Here is a 20018-nt window from a genome sequence, read left to right as displayed (position 1 = left end):
GAGTTATTTTGACTTTAAATATCACTTAAACTACTTGATTGGCACATATTCGATTGTATGTGGGCAAAATTGAAATTTTAAAAAACTCATATAAATCAATATAAATATGCAAACAAAACACAAATATACAATTAGTGAAGAGAAATATTAAAGTCTACAATTCATTATATAATTACAATATACAATGCTACTATAGAGAAATACAATAATGTAGGCAAGTACATAGAGTCATTTTATTGAGTATGATCCATGCTTTACATTCTATTGTTGACGGACATGAGGATCCCGTTCCCTGGTGAGTAGGTGGGAAGACTGCCCCGTGGGGGTGTGGGGGCAACACCCTGAAGCTTGCAGAGGTCCTACATGCCTAGGTGGAGAGAGAGGTGTTGGAAAGCTTTGGAGAGGAGAGAGAAAATGGGCAAAATTCGTGTTAAAATTTGGTTGAGAAATCGATGACACCCCCTGTATATCGCCAACACTAGCAATATATCGCCGAAAAAACCCTATGTTGACCAAGGGTATCGGCCCCCCCCCCCCGCCCCTTGGCAATGAGACTTTTTTGTCAAGGCGCTTAAGGGGTGGGATATCTGCCGGTAGAGTGAACCCAACCTCCCCGTAGGTTGCAACCACCTACCCCCGGGTATCGTGAGGTTGCCCACACCGGACACGGCAATCCGACATTTGGTACACTCTTGAGACTTTTGACCCTTGTAATCTGGGGCTTTTGATCTAGCCCTACATTTTGCATCTTCCACGTGTCACCTTCTGCTGGCACACTGCTATGCCCAGATAGAATCAATCAGAATCAGGACACTCAGCCTATGAAAACTCCGAAACAAGGTATTTGTGGGGTTAGCTTGCGAACCGGCCACGTAAGATCGAAATGGTTCTACGATCCGGTTCACGGTTTATAAACGCCGCACCCAACTAGTTATCGTTCTTGTTGCCAATCCTTCCGCATTTTATCTTTATGGTCTTATCCACGGTGCGTCGTTTATGGGGTCTAGATCCTTGACACCAATGAAACCTTGCGTTGAGGAAGTCTGGGCGGTGGACTCATGGTTGAAACTTGAAACACTTGCACAACTTCACAAGGCCACCTAGAGAAGGGTGAACAAACAAATCTCATTTATGCTCTCAATCAGTAGAAATGGGTTTCAATTTGAAGTTTTAAGGCGTAAAAGAGCTTAATCTGCAGCACAGCAACAAACCTAGAGGCGTCTGCGAAATTAGTAACTGAACTAAACATCCAATTCTTAAGCTTCAATCGTTTTTCTGGCAATGGAGGCCTCAAGAAACTTTCTTTCCACATCTCCGTCGTTTCTTCTTCCAAGAGCACATATCAGGAGTTATTCTACTTCTTGTTCTTCAGGTATGTATCATATGATATCGAAGTTTTTTTTAACCTTCTGTTTATTTAGGTAGATATAAGAGAGGAAGCCAAGTATGTTAAGTGAAAGATAAAGATTAGAGTGAGGATTTGAAGCGGGACTGATGACTCATAAGCAGTACATGAGTGTAACAATTGAGCTCAGAGAAATTTATATTCACTGGAAATTCAGGAAAGCCAAAAAACATGAATGCATTCATGCATGTTCGGAAATCCAGGGATAATTCTGGAGGGTAATGAATGGACTGGTTCAAGTCTGAACGGGTTCGACTGTTCTTATAGATAAGAACTCTGACTTTTTGAGCAGGCACGACACAGTTCGTTTGATGAAAATCCCTGATAAGCCCACATTTGTGGTATTATTAAAGATAGAAACCACAGCTGAAAAGCTTCATGAAAGAGAATAAGGGAAATTAGGTGGCATCTGCTGTCCAGAGGAGTGATGGCAGTGTCTGATTGATATATATATGGAAATCAAGGTTTGAAAACTCATTCTTGAATAGTCATCTTGCATCTTGAGATCCCAGTGAGATAGTGCATTTTTTTTTAATGTTTCAAAATGCTGTTTTTGTGGGCAAATGGCATTGGTTGGTTTTGGAATTTTGATAAGGCTTGTTTTAAGCTTAATAAACATATTCAGTCTTCAAATTGGGAAAAAAGTCACCCAATTCAGTGATATGGATTTGCACCTTGGTTGGCAGTAAAGGCTAAAACCTGAATTAGTTAAGTAGTATTTCCTATTCTGCACATTGTTTGAATGATACAACAAAAATCCGTGTCCCAATTAAATGGTGTCACCTGCACAGGTACTTGCCTTCCTATCAATCTATTTGACGTCATGCTAGATACAAGGCCTAAGCCATGCATATCATTTCTCACCACTTCTCTTAAGGTTATCTTAGGTCTGCCCTTACTTCATTTAACTCCTTCAATCGGGATTAAATGTCTTCTCCATACAGGGGTTTTAAAGGTCCTCGTTGAACACATTATTTGAAAGATACGAGAAGAGTCATAATTGGCAAGTAGGTTGTGTAATAATGAGTAAGAGTCATAAATTAGAGCTTTAAGTCTCTCCTACAATCTAAGTGAATGATAACTATGTAAGTCAAAGTGCCAAGGGTACCATTCTATGCATACAGGGAACATAAGTCATACATGATACATGACAGGTAGAAGGGTGAATGGACTAGATCCCCTGGTTGAGTACGATTAGGACTTCTAAGTTCTAGTTTGTTTCTGTTTTCCTTTTCCTATTCTGTTGACTTCTATGTTCTACCTATATATAAAACAGAGAGGTTATTGGAGGTTTCACTAGTTAATAGTGAAGCTCCACGGCAAGTAAGGCTTTGTTCCTTCTTCTCTTTTCTTGTTTTCTTTTGTGTTCTAAATTATAATTTGACATGGTATCAGAGCTGGTTCAGTAAGTGTGTTGTAAGGACCTTTATTGCTGTTCTCCTCCCTCAGATTTCTTCTCCTTTACAAAAAGAAGCTGCTGCCACAATTTAGAGGATCCATCCACTCCTCGGGTGCAGCACTTTTTCTGCTGTTTTGGTGAATTTGTCAGTTTAGTTCATGATCTGAATTAGTGAACTAGGATTTTCTGCATTGGAGACAGCTTCTGGTCTCGTTAAGAGTTATACTTTTCTGTTGAATTAGAAAGGTTTGTTTAAGGGATTCAATATCATTTCGTGTGGGAATTCTTTTCTGGGAACCATTTTATGCATTTTTCGTGGGAGACAGAAGTTGTTTCTTTTCTGTTGTTAGGGCAGCCTGTAATTGCCTTTTTTTTGGTTCTGTTTTGGGACACATTCTGTTAAGTGGTATTTTGTTTTAGGGACTTATAGGTGCTGCTTGCCTATTTTTCTTCTTTTATGGTTCCATTTTGGGCTATGTCTTTGGGGGTATCTAGGGACTGCTTCTTCTACTTTCTGCTGCTTGGGTTCTAGTTATATTTTCTGCTGTTTGGGGAATAAAATAGCTGCTGTCCATTTTGTTTTTTGGGGAACAAGTTTTTGGGTTAGTGCTGTGCACCATTTTGTTGGGTTTGAAGAGTCCCTAGGCCCTATTCTGGTGATTTTTAAGAACCAGTAATTGTGTGACTACCTGCCGGCTGTTTCATGTTAATCCCTTTTGTGTGATTAATTGATTTTCTCAATGTACGAATCCTCATCTGATGATCCTATGACTGCTATCACTGAAGTGGTTTCCTCATCTTTGTATCGTTTGACTGAAAAGAAGTTAGAAGGAGCTCCTAAATTTTGTCAATGGAAAACTGTTGCGAAAGTTGTTCTCACTGGACGTAGATAGCAGTCCCACTTGACTAAGTCAGCCTCTAAGGGTGATAAAAATTGAAAATTACTGGCGCATGTGTTCTAAGAAAGATATTTAATGCTGTGGTAGACCACATGGTGGATCTTGTAACTCATTGGAATGCAGTGAAAGATTTACACAACAACAAGAAGCAGCCTTGACCCAACTAAATGGGGTCGGCAAGATGGATTCTTGCTTTCCATTTTGCTCTATTTGAAGCCATACTAGATATAAGGCCTAAGCTATGAATATCCTTTTTCACCACTTCTCTTAAGGTCATTTTAGGTTTGCCCCTAGCTCATCTAATTCCTTCAATCTAAATTAAATAATTTCTCCGCACAAGGGCATTTACAGGCCTTCGTTGAACATGATTGTGCCACCTCAAACGATTTTCTTGTAGATTATCACTTATCAGAGCTACTCCTAGACTAGCTCTAATATGATCATTCCTTATCTTATCCTTCTTAATTTTGCCATTCATCCATCTTAGCATCCTCATTTCCACTATATTGAGTTTATCTATATGATGTTTCTTAATAGCCCAACATTCTATAGGAATACTTAAATATGTTATATTCTATTAAAATTAATCTGTCCAGAATGTATGAGTTACTAGAGGAGTTCTATCGGGTTGATAGGAAGGATAGACCTCCAACCTAGTACTTTGTTGATTTAAAAAAAAAAAATGTATGAAGAATTGATCTCTTTTGATGTAAAAACAGTGCAACAACAATAGAAACTTCATGTAGTGATGGACCTTGGAAAGGAATTCAATTAAGTCCATTCACAAATTCTTCAAGGACATCGAGGTCCTACATTGGCAGACACTTTCTCAAGGATTCTTTGGGTAGCAAGGAGAATCCTCATGATACTTCATCAGAGGATATATCAGCCCTTGCCACATTTAACCCTACTCGTGGTTCTTCTAGAGGGCAAGGACAAAATCGTGGGGGTAATTCTGGTAAAAACGCTGGTTCATAAGCCTCTTCAATTATTCAGGCAAGCCAAAATTTGGCATCATCGTGGACGTCTTGGACACGTTCAATGTTTTTGCTAGAAACTTCATGGCAAACCTTCACAAATACAAACAATTAATATTACTTCATCGGAGATTGTCCCTCTCCCCAAATAGCTTAAGCCAAAGACCGTGAAGATGTCTGAAGCATACTACTTTTAGTCCACACAATTTTAGGTAGCTCAATCATAGTCATGCACTACGACCTCTATTTAAACAAGTAATGTCACTGCATGTCTCTCATCCACATCTTTCCTGGATCATTGATTCAGGAGCATTTGACCGTACAACAGGCGGTTTAAGTATGTTTTCTTCTTTTAATCCATCTTTATCCATTGTCACTCTTACGAGCACAAGTGTTGTCCCCTTACCCTTCCTTGCATTATCCTCTCTTCTATATTTACTTAATTTCCCTTTTAATTTGTTATCTATTCGCCAATTCCCCACCATTTTTCATTGTTTTGTAACCCTCTTTCCTTGATTTTGTTTATTTTAGGATTCTACGATGAAGAAGACAATTGTAGGGCTGGGAATTTGGGGGATTTTACCTATTTGAGCAATCCACCTCTATGGCTTGTTTAATCATCTCCAAGCCTCAACAAATTTGTTGCTGTTTGGTTCATCTGTCCTTGGATAATTTAGAATCGTTAGACCCTCATTTTCATTCACTTTCAAGTTTACCATGTGAGTCCTATTAGTTTGGGAAGCTCTATTGTGTGAGATATCCACCTCATCGTAGTTAAAGGTCTAACCAGTCCTTCCTGTTAGTCCACTCAGACGTTTGGGCCCATGTCTGGTTTTGTTCACTTATGTTTTCAATATTCTGCTTTGTAGATTTGTAGATGATTATTCAAGAGTTACCTGGCTTTATTTAATGAAAAAACTGTTCTGAGTTATTTGATATTTTTTATGGATTAGTGATGCGGAAACCCCAAGAGACGAAGGCAGTGCTTGGTATAGTTTTCGTTCTTTATTTTATTTTTCTCAAATAAGTAGTTTTGCTAGTGTTTGGTACAACTTATGCAACCTATTTTTATTTATGAAGGCTTGAAGAAATACAAAAATCAAAACGAGGTTGAAACCTGTTTTGAAAATTTTCTTTGAAAATCAGTTACATTTGTTTTTTGTGGTGGTTTTTAAAATGCATGTGCTTGTAACTTCTATAAGCGAGGTCAAAACAGTAAATTCCTGATCTTTTATAACTTTGTCTTTCAACCCTTCTAAGCGCAATTCAGATCTACCGTGCTTTTGCATCTTTTTTGCTCTTCAGTCACCTATAATTGGGTATCTGCTTACAATTAAGAACCACATCAGACCCCATCTTTACTTCATTAAAGAAAGAACACCACAGCTTTGTTCCCTGTTAGCGGTCCTTGTGGATAAAAAGGAGCAGATTTCTTGTGTTCTACTCTAAATCTGATCTGGAACTCAGGAACTTTTTTCCCACAAGGGCTTATGCTAGCAATCCTTTGTACACAATCTTATTTCGTTGACCTTCACCTGCGTTGCTCGTCACCAAATCTTATTCTTAAGCCATTGCAAGAAGCATCCCCAAAACTTATTCTTAAGCCACTGCAAGAAGCACCCGACTGTGGCTTTCTCTGCATTGAAAGAAGAGTTTGGACTTTGATCCTGTCAACCTCTATGATCTCATTACAAGAGATAATATTATGTTGCCCAAATAAATTCTGGTTTTGCCTTCCGCAAATTATGGTCCAACGACTAAAATTGGTTTTGGATTTGACAGGTTAAGCAATAAATACAAAGTGATCTGAGTTTTTGAAATTTCTGGAATTATTGGGTTTGATGGCGAAGATAAAAAGAGAGTTATTGTGAGATAATTAGTGAGGGTGAAAGTTCATATATTGTGAGAAGTTTTGGTTTATTGATCAATGTCCTCACCCTAGAGGGGTAGAGAAAGTCAATCTTTAATTCTCATGGATGGATCTCTTGCTATAATTGGTACTGTTGCTAGGATGAGTCTGTAAGCATATGGTTACTTGAGGGAAGCAAGAGTAGGGGGTTCTCATTTACTTTAACTACTTATTATATGTCAGGAGTAACTGAATATTTTGAAGACTATTTCTCAGTTATGAATAAGTTTGATCCTGTTATATTCTGTGCAAGAGTTCTCTCAGTTATTCCTTAGTTTGATAATGACACAATCTTGGTAGAAGTATTTAAGAACCCCAGAACCAGAGAAGAGTGTACAAACCATATATAAAATGCAGCAATTGCCCTGGCCTACACTTACAAATTGGCCTTTGACCTTCTTGCCAATGGATCTAATTGGTGGCAGTCTTTGTGGGGAAAGCTTGCAGCTGTCTTCAGAATGTTAGCGATAAATTCAATCCTTAGGGAAGTTCACTAGAGTATAATTTCTATCTATATTGAACCCTCCTGGATAAACTCCACTTGCCCTCTCACTCCTCCCAAAAGTAAGCAAGGTACGAAGCAAGTGTTGAATGAAGTTTAAATCTTGCAATATGGTGCTGCAAAGTGCTAGGATGATGAAATCGTTGTTATATATGTATGCCATTGCTCGCTTTGCAGCAGAACTCTGCACACAATTTGACCCACTATTCATGATAGGAGAGCATTTACATACTTTGTTTTTCCAATACAAGTTTTGGAACCTATAAAAGATCATTTTTATAGAAAGACATACCAAACATATTTTTTAGTGCAAATCTATTTCACCTATTAGTTACCAAACAATTTTTGTATTTGATCCAAAATAAAATTTTGCATTGATTTTTTAAAAATAGGTAAAAATTAAAAAATGAAAACCATGTCAAAGAGAGCCAAAGTCTTGTAGATTCTCAAAACTAATTGGATAAAAGAAAAAAAGAACACTGAGGATCCTTGACTTAGTGTTTGAGGTACAAAAGAGGAACCAAGATAACAATGAACAAAACTTGACCTGATGTTTTGGTAGCAAACACAAACCAAGTATATCAAGAAATGAATGTGACAGCCGACAAGACCTTATAAGTTTAATAGAGTCCAAAGAACTCAAAGGAAACTTCCAGCCTCACCAGGTCTGTAGTTTATTATCATTAAAAAACTGTCTTCTAAATGATGAAAGATGTATTTATAACTACAAGACGCCCTAGTCCTCTCCTAAGAGAATTTTGTTAGGCCCATTAAACACCTAGTAAACTTGTTTAAAATATGCTTTCCAAGCCCAAAGGACATTAAAACATAAAATTTTGCCCAAAATAACAAGCCTGGGCGCCATCCTAAATAAGTTTCATCAAATTAACTAGATGGGCTTGACTAATGCCCACGCCTTCTTCATCCTCAGCCGTTGATGCAAATATCTTCTTTGTCAATCCATGGAAGGCTTCTTGAAGTCTCCTAGTCCTAGCTCTTGTTATCGGCCCACTTGGCACCTGGAAATTCTTTACAGAGTCATCATTGTTGTTGGCCTGGATCACAGCAACTAGTTGCTGAAATAGGTACCCAATTTGGGGTTATGGTTAAGGTTCTTTCCGAGGATAATGTTTAAGAGTATTATCTGTTCCCTTTCAGACTTTTATGATTTCTAATGGATTCTCCACTAGTCCACTTGTGCCAACACTCCTCAACCGAATGTTGTGGCCAAGAGGAAGAATCACCATTTAATGGAGGTTACTTTCTCTTTATTGTTTGAAATGCAAGTATCCTAGACCTTTTGGGCTGATGCAGTGTTGACTGCTTGTTAACTTATCAACTGTGTGCCTTCATCTGTCTTGCAAGGCTGTATCCCCCATTCTATGCTACTTCCCTCTCATCCTCTTTCCGTGTTGCCTCCTTAAGTCTTCGGTTGTGTTTGTTTTATCTGTGATCATCATCTTGGTGTATCTAAATTATATCGTAGGTTCCTTAAATGTCTTTTTGTTGGATATTCTTGTACTCTGAAAGGATTCCATTACTCTTTTGAGTTATAGGAGTATTTTATCATCACGGACATGGCTTTCTTTGAGTGTACTCCCCTTTGCACTAACCCCCGAACATTTCTAACTTGGTGATGATTATCTTGTTTGTATCTCTTCTACTACTATGTCATAGGTTCCTTCTCCACCTCTGTTTCTGTACGTTCAATCTGTTGTCACCATCGTTCATCATAGGTGTCCAAAGGCAGTTACCATCCTTGCATCTTCGGCCTCCCTGCTGGCCTCTCCTTCTTCACTTGGTTTGATAATCACCTCTCCATCAGCATTTGATCTTGATGTTCTCATTGCCCCTTGGCAACCGTACTTGGAGTTGTTTTCAGCATCCGATCTGTAACTTCGTTTCTTACATTAACCTTTCTTCTCACTTTCATGCTTGTTTGTCTACGATTGAAGATCATCCTCCCCCATAAGTCTATTTCTGAGGCATTATCTAATCTTGGATGCCTTGCTGCTATGCATGATGAGTTATTTACCGTTGAAGAAAACCTACTTGGGATTGGGTCCCTTTGCTGGTAGGGAAGATGGCCATTGGTTATCGTTGGCTGACTGTCAAAGTAAATCTTCATGGATTTCTTGCTAGTTTGAAGGCTAGGTTTGTCGCAAAGGGGTATATACTCATCTACGTTACTGATTTTTTAGACACCTTCTCCTTGGTGGCTAAGCTCACATCTATTCACATTTTGGTTTCTTTGACTGGTACTTTTCATTAGCCATAATTTTAGCTTGATGTGAAGAATGCTTCCCTTCATAGTGATCTCTAGAAGGAAGTGTATATGGAGCGACCTGCTGGTTTTGTTATTTAAGGGAGAGTGGTTTTGGTTTGTGAACTTAAGAAGTCTTTATATAGACTGAAACAATCACTTAGGGCATAGTTTGGCTGCTTCACTTATGTGGTAACTAGCTTTGGGTTGATTAGGAGTGACAATGACCATTTGGTATTCTTTTGCCATTCTAGTGCTAGGAAACTATTTCTTGTAGTCTACGTTGATGATGTTGTCATTACTGGAGATGACTAAGTGGGTATTTATAAGTCGAAGACTCATCTACAACAATAGTTTCAGACTAAAGACTTGGGATGATTCAATTACTTTTTCAGGTATAGAAGTTGCACAGTCCAAGAAAGGTGTCTTCTTATCACAAGGTAAGTTGTTATTGTCTGAAATAGGGATTCTTGGATCTAAAGCCTCTTGAGACTTGTATGGATCCAAACTTGAAACTTTTGATAGATGATGGAGATATTCTTGATGATCCTAAGAAATATCATAGATTGGTTTGCAAACTAAATTCTTTGGTGGAGACTAGACCTGACATTACATTTTCTGTCAGTGTCATAAGCCAATTCATGTCTACACTGAGGACATCTCATTGGGATGCAATTATAAGGATCTTGAGGTATCTCAAGAGTGCTCCTGGACGTGGTTTATTCTGTACGGATCATTGGTTGCAAATGAATAGAAGGTTTCTTAGATGTCGATTGGGCAGCATCTCCGGTTGATAGAAGGTTTACCACAGGATATTGCACTTTTGTATGAGGAAACTATCATGGAAAATCAAAAAGCAAACTGTGGTTTCTTGATCAAGTGCAGAGTTAGAATATTAGGCAATGGCACCAATATGGATTAGTTTTGTTGATGATTCTCTCATGTCATTGTCATGTGATAACCAAGTGGCCATTCATGTAGCATCAAAAACAGTGTTTGATGAATGCATAGAGCATATTGAAGTTGACTGTCACTTTTTCCATGAAAAGCTACAACAAGGATTGATATCTCATCACCATGTCAGTACATGGGAGCAACTAGCAGATCTGCTCACCGAGGCATTGGGGAGTGCAAGGATTACATGCATTTTTAACAAGCTCATGGATAACATATGTGCTATAGCTTGAGGGATAGTGTTAGAAGGGTAAATTGGGCAAGAAATAGTCAACTGGGAATCAGAGCCTGACGCTAATTCTAGATAGGACTGGATCCCCTGTTGAGTACGATTAAGGACTTCCAAGTCCAAGTTTGTTTCTTCTTCTTCTTCTTCTTCTTTGTTTTGTTGTGGGATGAATAAAATATCATTACCAAAACCCAGGAGAAGGGGAGAGAGAAAGAATGTACAAAGAGGGAGAGAGAGGGGGGGGGGCTGGGGAGGGGAAGAACATGGTCTTTAGCTACTATACCGAGGAACCTATAAATAAAACAAGAGGTTATTGGAGGCTTTACAAGTTAACAGGGAAGCTCCACAGCAAATTGAGCTTGTTCCCTCTTCTTCTCTCTTCTTTTCTCTTGTGTTCTAAATTATAATTGACACTGTCTAACATAAGTTAGAGACACTTTGGTCTTCCATCCCAATTCTCTTAAATCTCATCCCATCCATAGTTCCACATGACAGTTACTACCAAAGACTACTAAGTGAGTGCTTAGTTGCTACCCTAGTCTTCCAAGTCTGAGCTCCTAAGACCAACAGTACAATATGTGAGTGCATGTTGACGACTGTGGTTGAAACTTGAAATATTTGAGGTTTTGCCAAGATTCTCAAAATTTTCAAATGTTGCATTGTTTTATTTCACATGCTATCTAATCTACCAGCTCAAGTTTCTCAAGTTATTTGAGATCTTATGGAAATTTTGAATTATGGTGAAAATGTGATGCAGTTTTGTCTGAAAGACTGGAATATTTAAGATATAGGTTGCTTCTTAGATCTTGTGATTCCTGTCATGATGGGAGGTAGTGGATTGGTTCCTGGTACTGCTCCTCGAGTTTCTTATTGTGAAGGCACACCTTAACCTTCCTATATTCAATCCGTACCATCTGCTTGTTTGGCTGCTATTATTTACTACTAGAATCATAAGTATGATGATTTTGTTGGAAGTTTTCCTCCTTCCTGACAAGTGCTGGATTTGATTTTTTTTTTGATCCATGGCCATCCTAGTTTTGATTGACAAGACTCTGGATAAACATTTTTTTCTCTCTTATCATTGGATTGTTTCTCTGTTATTTGATTTTATTGGATCAATTCCTATTTTCCTGAACATCATCTGTTTTTTTATTTCCCCCCCCCCTTAGTTCCAATTCTTTGTGACCAAGCTACTCCTGCAGTCACTACGATGCCAACTACGTTCATGTCTTGTTACTTACCTATGACAGTGCTATTACAAGAGCAGCGTGATGACTTTAGGTCTTCTCTCCTCATGGCTAGGGAGGAGAAGACATCCAAGGTGAGTATTTGTGCATATATTATTCTCTGCTCCTCTTCATTTATTTATTTTGATCAGCAGATCAAGTCATCTGAAATTTTTGGGATGACATTGATGGTCATGTTGGTATTTGGTAATGATCCTTGAATGGGCTGTGGAGGAAAGTTATGCTGTTATGCTTGAATGGGTTGTGGAGGAAAGTTATGTTTCATAGACTATTTTCTCTGCATTTTTTTTTTTTCGGGGGGGGGGGGGGGGGGGAGTTATCTGGAGGCAAGTATTTATATTTTTTCTTTGTCCTGTTTTCTGAAATTTAATTCAAACATCTTTCTCTCTGATTTTTATTTATGATTATATAATTGTTTACTTGTAAAGGTTACATTGGACAGGAGGCTGCAAGGTAATAGGTCATTGTTCCATGAAGAGGAGAAAAGCTCTGTATCCGACCATGGACTGCAAGCCTTTGAAAGTCAGTTGCTCTATGGTCCTGATTTATGGTATTTGTAAGATCATCTCTTTTTCCAACTTACATGAGTCAAATCTTAGTGGCTTTGCCAACAAAAGTTTCCAATTTAATGCCAGTTTTATTCTTTTCCCTTATCTTTCTTCTTACTACTTGTCTATGGGCCACCAACAAATGCAGATTGCCATCCTTGTATAAAGGGGGAAAGCCATTCTTATCCCTGCCTATGCAGTCAGTCACAAGATTCAGAACAAATGCAGGTGCGGTTGTGGATGTCAAGCCATGTGATGTACTTGCACTCGCAAAAGAAGCACTTCTTGCCTCGAAACAAGCAGCCTCTATGGCCCAAGATTGTCGATTATTAGGACCTGATCTCAACGATTGCCTTTTTACTGGGTTGGTTTCCTGTGAATAGCATTTCACCATTCCAGCTTTCACCTTTTAAGGCTCTTTTTGGTATCAATTCTCATTCTCTATTATATGCCTATTTGAAAGAAAAGAGCACAAGAATTCATTATTGGTCAAGAATGAAAATTTGTTTGGTGAATTTTGTCGAAAATAAATTATGGAATGAAAAATAAGTTTGGTGTTAAAATAAATTTTTTTTAGTAAATAATAGTGAGCAAGTGATCAAAGTGGGGAAAAAAATATGATTTTTATAAAAAAAATATGTATTGACTATTTTACCCTCATCTTAACCATAAAATTTTAAGTAAACTTGTGCATAAATGAAGAGAATGAAATTCTCACCATAATTCATAATAGACAAAAAGTTCATTATGTATTTTGGAAGTTTTTCTATTATTTTAAATAAAAATAAAACTGATAATAGATGCCAAACAACTTAAAATAATGAAAAAACCTCATAATTGAGGATGATAATTGATACCAAAAAGAGCCTAAGTGTGCTTTACTTTTCGTTTTTGACCAATATCTAAAACTCTGCAGTTCGGGGTCCATAAAGACGGCTGATATGATTCCAGTTGAGGAGGAAGTGATGGTGAAATCAACTCGGCTGTTGGAGAGACGATCAAAGAAGCGGAAGGTTCTGAAACCAAAATATTTTGACTCTGCTGTTCCTAATTTGACAAAAGCAGATAAACATAAAAAGATGCGTGAAGGTCTTGATTCAAATGATCCCCTTCAACTGTTTTTGTCGAGCCCTGAGAAGATACAACTTTTGACTGTAAAGGAAGAAGCTGAACTGTTTGTTCAAGTACAGGCATGCCCTCAGTTCCTATCTTAATTTGAAATGAGACATGGCTCCATTCCAAACTAGACATATTGTTATTCTTGCTTTTCTGTTCAATTAATATGTATATATTTTTTAACAGGAGTTGTTCAGATTAGAAGAAGTGAAGCAAAGGCTTCAATCTCAGTTTGAGCGTGAACCAACTTTGCTTGAATGGGCTGAAGCTGTTGGGATGAGTTGCCAGGTTTTGCAGTCACACATTGTTGCAGGTAACAGGAGCCGAGAAAAGATGATCTTTGCCAATCTGCGTATGGTGGTGCATGTAGCTAAAAAATACCAAGGACGCGGTTTGAGCCTTCAAGATTTGCTGCAGGTCAGTAGTGATGCTTGTACACTGTATGCAGAAACCAAATATTTGATAATTGCATTTTTCTATTTGGATCTTCATCCTAAGACCCTTTTCTTTATTTATTTATTTATTTTTTAAAATTTAATTTATAATCTAAAGAGTTACGTATTTGACAATGAAATTTCCAAACAGTCTCTTTATTTTTCCTTCTTTTTTTCTTGGGTGTTTCTATTGGCTTGTTTGGTGGTTGATTAGATGATGGAATGGATCACTGATTTTGTTAGATAATGTTATCACATGAAGGGGTTGTATGGTAACGCTTCCAGCACACTTATTCTGTGCCATTTGCCCATTTTGGCATAGAAATAGCCTAAATCTTGTATGGTAATCCAGCTTAAAAAATGTGTGCTGGTTCAACAAAAGTGTGCTTAACTGGCTTTTTGGCACACATTTTGGCTATGCCCAAGTGGCTACAATTTGAAGCTTCTTGTGCTGAGAAGCACTTCTCATCAAGAAGGCGGGACACACTTGTTGAAACGACGCAAGGTAAGGGCATCAGTGTCATTTCACTTTATTTCATTCTAAAGACCTAAAAAGTCATATTCTCAAGAAATTGCTCAAAACCTTGTAGATTCTCTTTCTGAAACTCGCACGAAGCTCTCTCCATTCTCTCTCAGTCTCACACAAAACTCTCTCTCAAATCTCTTGCTCGAGACTCTCTCCAATCTCGTTGAACTCTTGCTCAACATTCTCTCAGATCTCACACGCAAGTCGCTCAAAAGTTGAACGAATCTCTCTGCTTCTTCCACTTCTTTGTCTCCGTTCACCAGCTACTTTATTGAATTCATTGCAGCGATCTTGGGTATCACTCCATCAGCTCTTCTTCTCAATTGTTTGCGGAAATTAGTATCGAGGTATTTGTTTCCTCTGTTCCTAATCCTATTCTCATATGCAATTTTGCAAATTTTTTTTTTTTTTGGGTTTTGGATAACGGAACCTTGCTACATTATGTTGGGGTTTTGCATAGTGATTTTGTGTGTTTCTTGAGGAATCCAGGCACTGGTGGTGTTGAATATTGCGTTCTTTTGTAAGATTTTGTGTGGTTCTTTCTGATTCATGATATTGGTGTCACAAGAAAAGCCTCTTTATTGGTTTATGGGGCTGCAAAGGGAATATTATGTAAACCTAAAGCGATTAACCTGCACTCTCTTCCTATTCATTCTTTACCCATATTTCTTTCTCTATGTATCTGTAACTATATCATGTAGAAAATATAAATGGTAAACAGTTTAGACCATACGGGTTGGATCTCTCATTGTGCTTAGTTAAGATGCAACAAGTCACAATTCTACTTTATACATTCCATAGAAGATTCTATGCCCATTTTGCCAGAGAAAGATGCCCATTCGGTGCTCAATCACACAAGATTTCAGTACTCAATTTGCCCAAATGGGCACAGAAGCATAAAAAGCTGATTACAGAATCATTGCCACACAATCCCGAATTTTCTGCATGGTGGCTGAAAGGGCACTACCTTAGCCTGCATGAATTGACATAACCTGCTTTTGAAGCCCAAACCAAGGACTTACTAGTTTCTGGTTTGGCAAGGGCTGGTTGTTTATTTTGTCTTTATCTAGGATGCAATATTTATTTGGATTGGGTATATTACATGGGAATTTCTTGGATTTGTTCCTTTTCTTAAATAAGGTTTATTTGGTAGTTTCCTTTTTTGAGCTTCTTCCATTCAGATAGGATTCTATTTCTATGCAAGAGGCTTCCTCTCTTCCCTGTATTTGCATTGTAATAGGGCAGAAAGTAGTGAATTGAATAACTGAAATTGATAGCTTGTGCAAGAAATTGATTGTGCATGTGCGTCCCCTCTCCTTTCCCTGCAACTTTGGTTTTTCCTCAGTTCCCCTCTTAATTAGCACTTGAGCATTAGCCTCATAATTTAAAGAGTTGATCATAAGCAAACAACTGTAGATAGCACCTTACCAAGTGGAAAAATGAAAATCCTCATTCTTTTCTGATTTTTCTAGTTAATATTTGTAAACCTTAAAACTATTGTGAGTAAGAAATAGTGAATTAGTGGGCCCAACAGCTTAAATTGATACATAAACCAAACAGATTGTCGTCAAAGGTTCTGCATAATTATAGTGTCAATGTGTCATTATGTGAGTTAACAGTATTTTGGATACACTGTTAATTTTGTATTGTTCTGAAAGTGTAATTATAATTCTCTACCTTTACTTTAGCTGGTATAGAACTGTAAGACACGGTATGCAGTTTTTGCTGATATCCAGAGTCCCTAGCACCCATTTGTTTGATAGAATAACGTGGGGTGGGAAAAAGTAAAATTTTCCAATAAATACCAAAATATGGGTTTGTTTGTTTAGATGGGTTGGGGTGGAGGAGAGAGTCCTCCATGATTCAAGGGAGTTGTTTGTTTATGTGGCAAAGCAACTTTTCCCTTGTCTCTTTCAAAAGTCCTACACTTTTAGGTGGGGCTATGTAGGAAAGGGAGGGGAATGAAAACAAAACATCGTTTTATTTGTCATGGGACCCACATTTTCAACGTTTCCACAAAATGCTTCCCTTTCCTTTCCTTTCCTATTCCCACTACCAGTGGGTCCCACGTTTCTAACGTTCCCACTCCTTTTTCTCTTGCAAAGAAATGGTCTGTAAGGCATGGTCTTGGTTTTCTCCTTCAGGGCAGCATGTTGGAACTGCACTGTGATGGATTCCTAGCAAGTGATAGGGCCTCCTTGGTGAACTTGTAATGCTGAATGCATTCTAGTTCTGGCCAACTCGGGTGTGTGTCATGGTCTTTCCGTCCTCAATATGGAGCTGTTTTCTATTCAAAAGGGGATCCGTATTTGTATTGATAATAGTCTCTTGAAGTTAATCATTCAGATCTGATTCTCTTATGGCAGTGGATAAGATCACTGGTCCTTGGAATGCAGTGGTATTCTAAACTTATGTGTTGGGTTATGGGTTAAGGAGTTTATTCATGTCTGGATAGCATAGAATGAATCAACCTGCAGATTGTTTTATTGGTCTAGCCTCTACTTCACTGGATAACATGCTGCAGCCTGAAGACTTTGATGGATCTGGAGATTTTTTCATGGTATGATATGAACAAAAAAGTTCACCATTGAAGTTCAAAATTAGTAGAGATCTTCTTGGTTCTTGCCCCTACAGCTCTTAACAGGGTCTGCTTGCTTAGGTACCTCTCCCCTTTATTCTGGCCTAACTAGAAAAAGGTTCTTAGAGGTGGCATCTTCCCTGTACATTTTCTTTACCTGTCCAAGAAAAGAAAAAAGAAAATTACATTTTGCCCCTTCATTATAAATGGAACATTGCAGTGCTCTCTTCGGACACAAGTTATTTCCTAAATCTTGTTCCCATTAGAAAGATGGAGTTGGGGATGCTGTATGCCACTTCACATGATGGAATTGCTGTAGGACACCCTGTAGGAGTACTCATCTTCATGAAGATCTTATGCAGAAGTGGGCCTTGTATCTGGAAACTGGTAGGACATTGATAAAAACCCAGTGTTCTTAGTAGAGAAGCATGAAAGGCCTACGTAAGGATGATTATGATGGGGTTATTATTATTATTATTATTTTTTAAAATTCTGTTCTATCTGCTTCAAAATTAAATGGGACTTGAAGCTGTCTTTTGGTTAATCTATTTCTAGAGAGATTTTTTTTCCCTTCCCCCTGGTCCTTGTGCAGCCTGCCCAATTTGCTTGCACTTGAGTAATAAAAATACTTTCTTGGACATAAAATTCTTTTCTTTGTATCCTTCTTTGATTATTCGTGTATTTAATCCACTCAGAGTAAAGTTGGGGAGGTGGGGAATTTTTCATTTATCTTACCAAATTGAACATTAATAGGCGACCTTGTCTGTCCAACGTAATTTTGCGTCTTGCATTATCTCTACGTATAAAACAGAATTGGTGATTTTGTAACTCACTAGTAGTTTCCTGCTATTTGTAGGAGGGAAGCATGGGTCTCATGAAGAGTCTTGAGAAGTTTAAACCCCAGGCTGGTTGCAGATTCTCTACATATGCTTACTGGTGGATACGACAATCGATTACAAAAGCCATATTCCAGAATTCCAGGACAATCCGGATACCTGTAATGATTCTCACTGTTGTTATTGTTGCCTTCTTTTTTTTTCTTTTTTTGTTGGGGGTGGGGGGAGAAGGTGGCTTTTTCCTTGCTTATGATCTCTCTCAATGAATGCTGAAACTGTATTTTTCTTCACTCAAGACTGAATACAAACTGGATCAATTCCTACCAGATCCAACAAATTCCTCATCTGCATGTTCCATAACCAATCAGAACCCTAATCCCTTTATAAAGAATGACCATGTCCAAATATATGATTTGCAGGAGAATGTATATAACCTCCTGAACCAGGTAAAGAAAGCCAAGAATGTCTGCATACGTGAAGGCTATAACCCAACAAATGAGCAGCTTGCAAAGTGCGTTGGAATGACTGTGCAGAAGTTGGAAATACTGTTACTTTCTACAAGAAGGCCTCTCTCATTGCAGCAAAAGGTTTGGGCAGACCAAGATACTACTTTTCAGGTGATAATTCTCATACCCATTCCTGCTGCTGGCTAAGAATATATTTTGGAAGACAATTACCACATCTTTTTTTCTGTCATGTTTTTTTTTTTTGAATTTATAAAATCTCATTGTTAATTGATTGTTAAAAAGAAAAGACAATTCCAAGATATGAGATTAGAGTTTGTTGAATAAAGTTGATCTAGGGACATGGAATGAGGTTTCAGCGAGATCTCCGAGACATCTTAGTGTTTTTTGAAGGTCTGAGACAAGCAGGAAAGAGTTAAAGAAACAACATTAACTCAAGATCTCGGTATTATGTCGGTATCTTGGTATTTGACGTTAATTGTATGCTTTCTACTACTAGCGTGTGGGTAGGATCTATTTAATGCAGAACCTGAGAAGGCCTGCTGAGGTGGGCTGCACTGAGAGAGAATTAGGATAATAAGAAGAGCAATGGCAAAAGGAAAACTGAATTCACAACTCACACTGGAGCTTCTCTACTAATTCTTCATTAATCAAATTTCATAATAAATAGGCAATAGCCTTGTTTCGGAAAGGGAAAAAATTCCCTAAAATAAAAACTGGCTGACATAGGAAACTACCTTACTAAGCTAATGCTGAGAAAAGGAAACAACTAACAAGATCTTCTGATGTAATCTACCCAAGCAGAACTACTTAATGTGCCTGCATAGAATTAAATATATATTTTTAATCTGCCTGGAGGACTTCTTTGGGAAGACTCTAAATTTGAGCACTGTGGTTCATTCTTGATTGTGCCATTGATAGATGTTTACGATGAGGTTGAGATTCATAGATGAATGATTCCTTACAAGCATGAAATATGTGCAAAGAATCCTCATTGCCAATTATTTATGATTTCAGGAGGTCACTGCAGATCCTAAGGTTGAAACTCCAGATCTTTGTGTTGCGAAGCAGCTGATGCGGCAGCACGTGCGTAACCTCCTCAGCATTCTCCCTAAGAGGGAGAGGCGGGTAATCAAGATGCGATATGGAATTGACAATGAAACACAGAAATCACTGTCAGAAATTGGGGCCATCTTCAATTTGTCAAAGGAGAGGGTCCGACAACTGGAGAATCGAGCCCTGGACAAACTCAAGAAGTGCCTCTCAAGCCAAGGGCTAGGAGCTTATGCTGATTTGCTTGTTTAAGGGATAGAAGTATTCATAGGAATGCCATTCATTTCCAATTTTCTTTTGGGACGAGTTGAGAACTGTCAAATTAATGGAATGATTATTCCATTTTTGAGATTGGGAAGCGAATTGCATCTCCCTCAGGTCACTATTCTAAGGAGCTCTGTAATATATAAACAGTTGTACATATTAGTGACCACTCTAATCTGTAGTGCCACAGGTTTACCCTTTCACCGATACAAAATCTAGCTCTCGGACAAACCATTGGTTCCATCGCCACAAGAATGCTGCTCCGATTTGGAATTTGTTTGCTCTTATTCTGTTGGATCCATGATGAGCAAGAGTGCTTCTAGTATTTTTCCATTTTCTTTCCCTTTTTAGCAAATTGTCCCTGCTTTAGTGAAGAGGGTGTTGTCAGACTCAAACCCTTGACCACTAGATCAAA

At 38.2% G+C, this 20018-nt stretch overlaps 1 protein-coding gene across 1 annotated transcript; it reads left to right on the top strand.

The window, feature by feature from the left end:
- Positions 1 to 958: 958 nt before the first annotated feature.
- On the top strand, positions 959 to 20016 carry SIGF (RNApolymerase sigma-subunit F). Its single transcript, XM_089144314.1, has 9 exons — positions 959 to 1372; positions 11707 to 11858; positions 12213 to 12340; positions 12481 to 12696; positions 13249 to 13522; positions 13635 to 13865; positions 17843 to 17983; positions 18242 to 18439; positions 19304 to 20016. The coding sequence occupies exons 1-9, from the start codon at positions 1282 to 1284 to the stop codon at positions 19589 to 19591; spliced, it is 1719 nt and encodes a 572-aa protein (XP_089000440.1). The 5' UTR covers positions 959 to 1281; the 3' UTR covers positions 19592 to 20016.
- Positions 20017 to 20018: the final 2 nt, after the last annotated feature.

The sequence above is a fragment of the Hakea prostrata genome, chromosome 2, assembly GCF_041222555.1.
Source record: "Hakea prostrata isolate BN-2017 chromosome 2, UWA_Hpros_2, whole genome shotgun sequence".
Taxonomy (NCBI): domain Eukaryota; kingdom Viridiplantae; phylum Streptophyta; class Magnoliopsida; order Proteales; family Proteaceae; genus Hakea; species Hakea prostrata.
This window is presented reverse-complemented; position numbering and strand designations above follow the sequence as displayed.

Excerpts from the sequence above, each read along its gene's own strand:
- SIGF (XM_089144314.1), top strand. The coding sequence starts at position 1,282 with ATGGAGGCCTCAAGAAACTTTCTTTCCACATCTCCGTCGTTTCTTCTT. Across the intron at positions 11,859-12,212 it reads GGGAGGAGAAGACATCCAAG|GTTACATTGGACAGGAGGCT; the intron begins GTGAGTATTTGT and ends TTACTTGTAAAG. Across the intron at positions 17,984-18,241 it reads CCAGGACAATCCGGATACCT|GAGAATGTATATAACCTCCT; the intron begins GTAATGATTCTC and ends TATGATTTGCAG.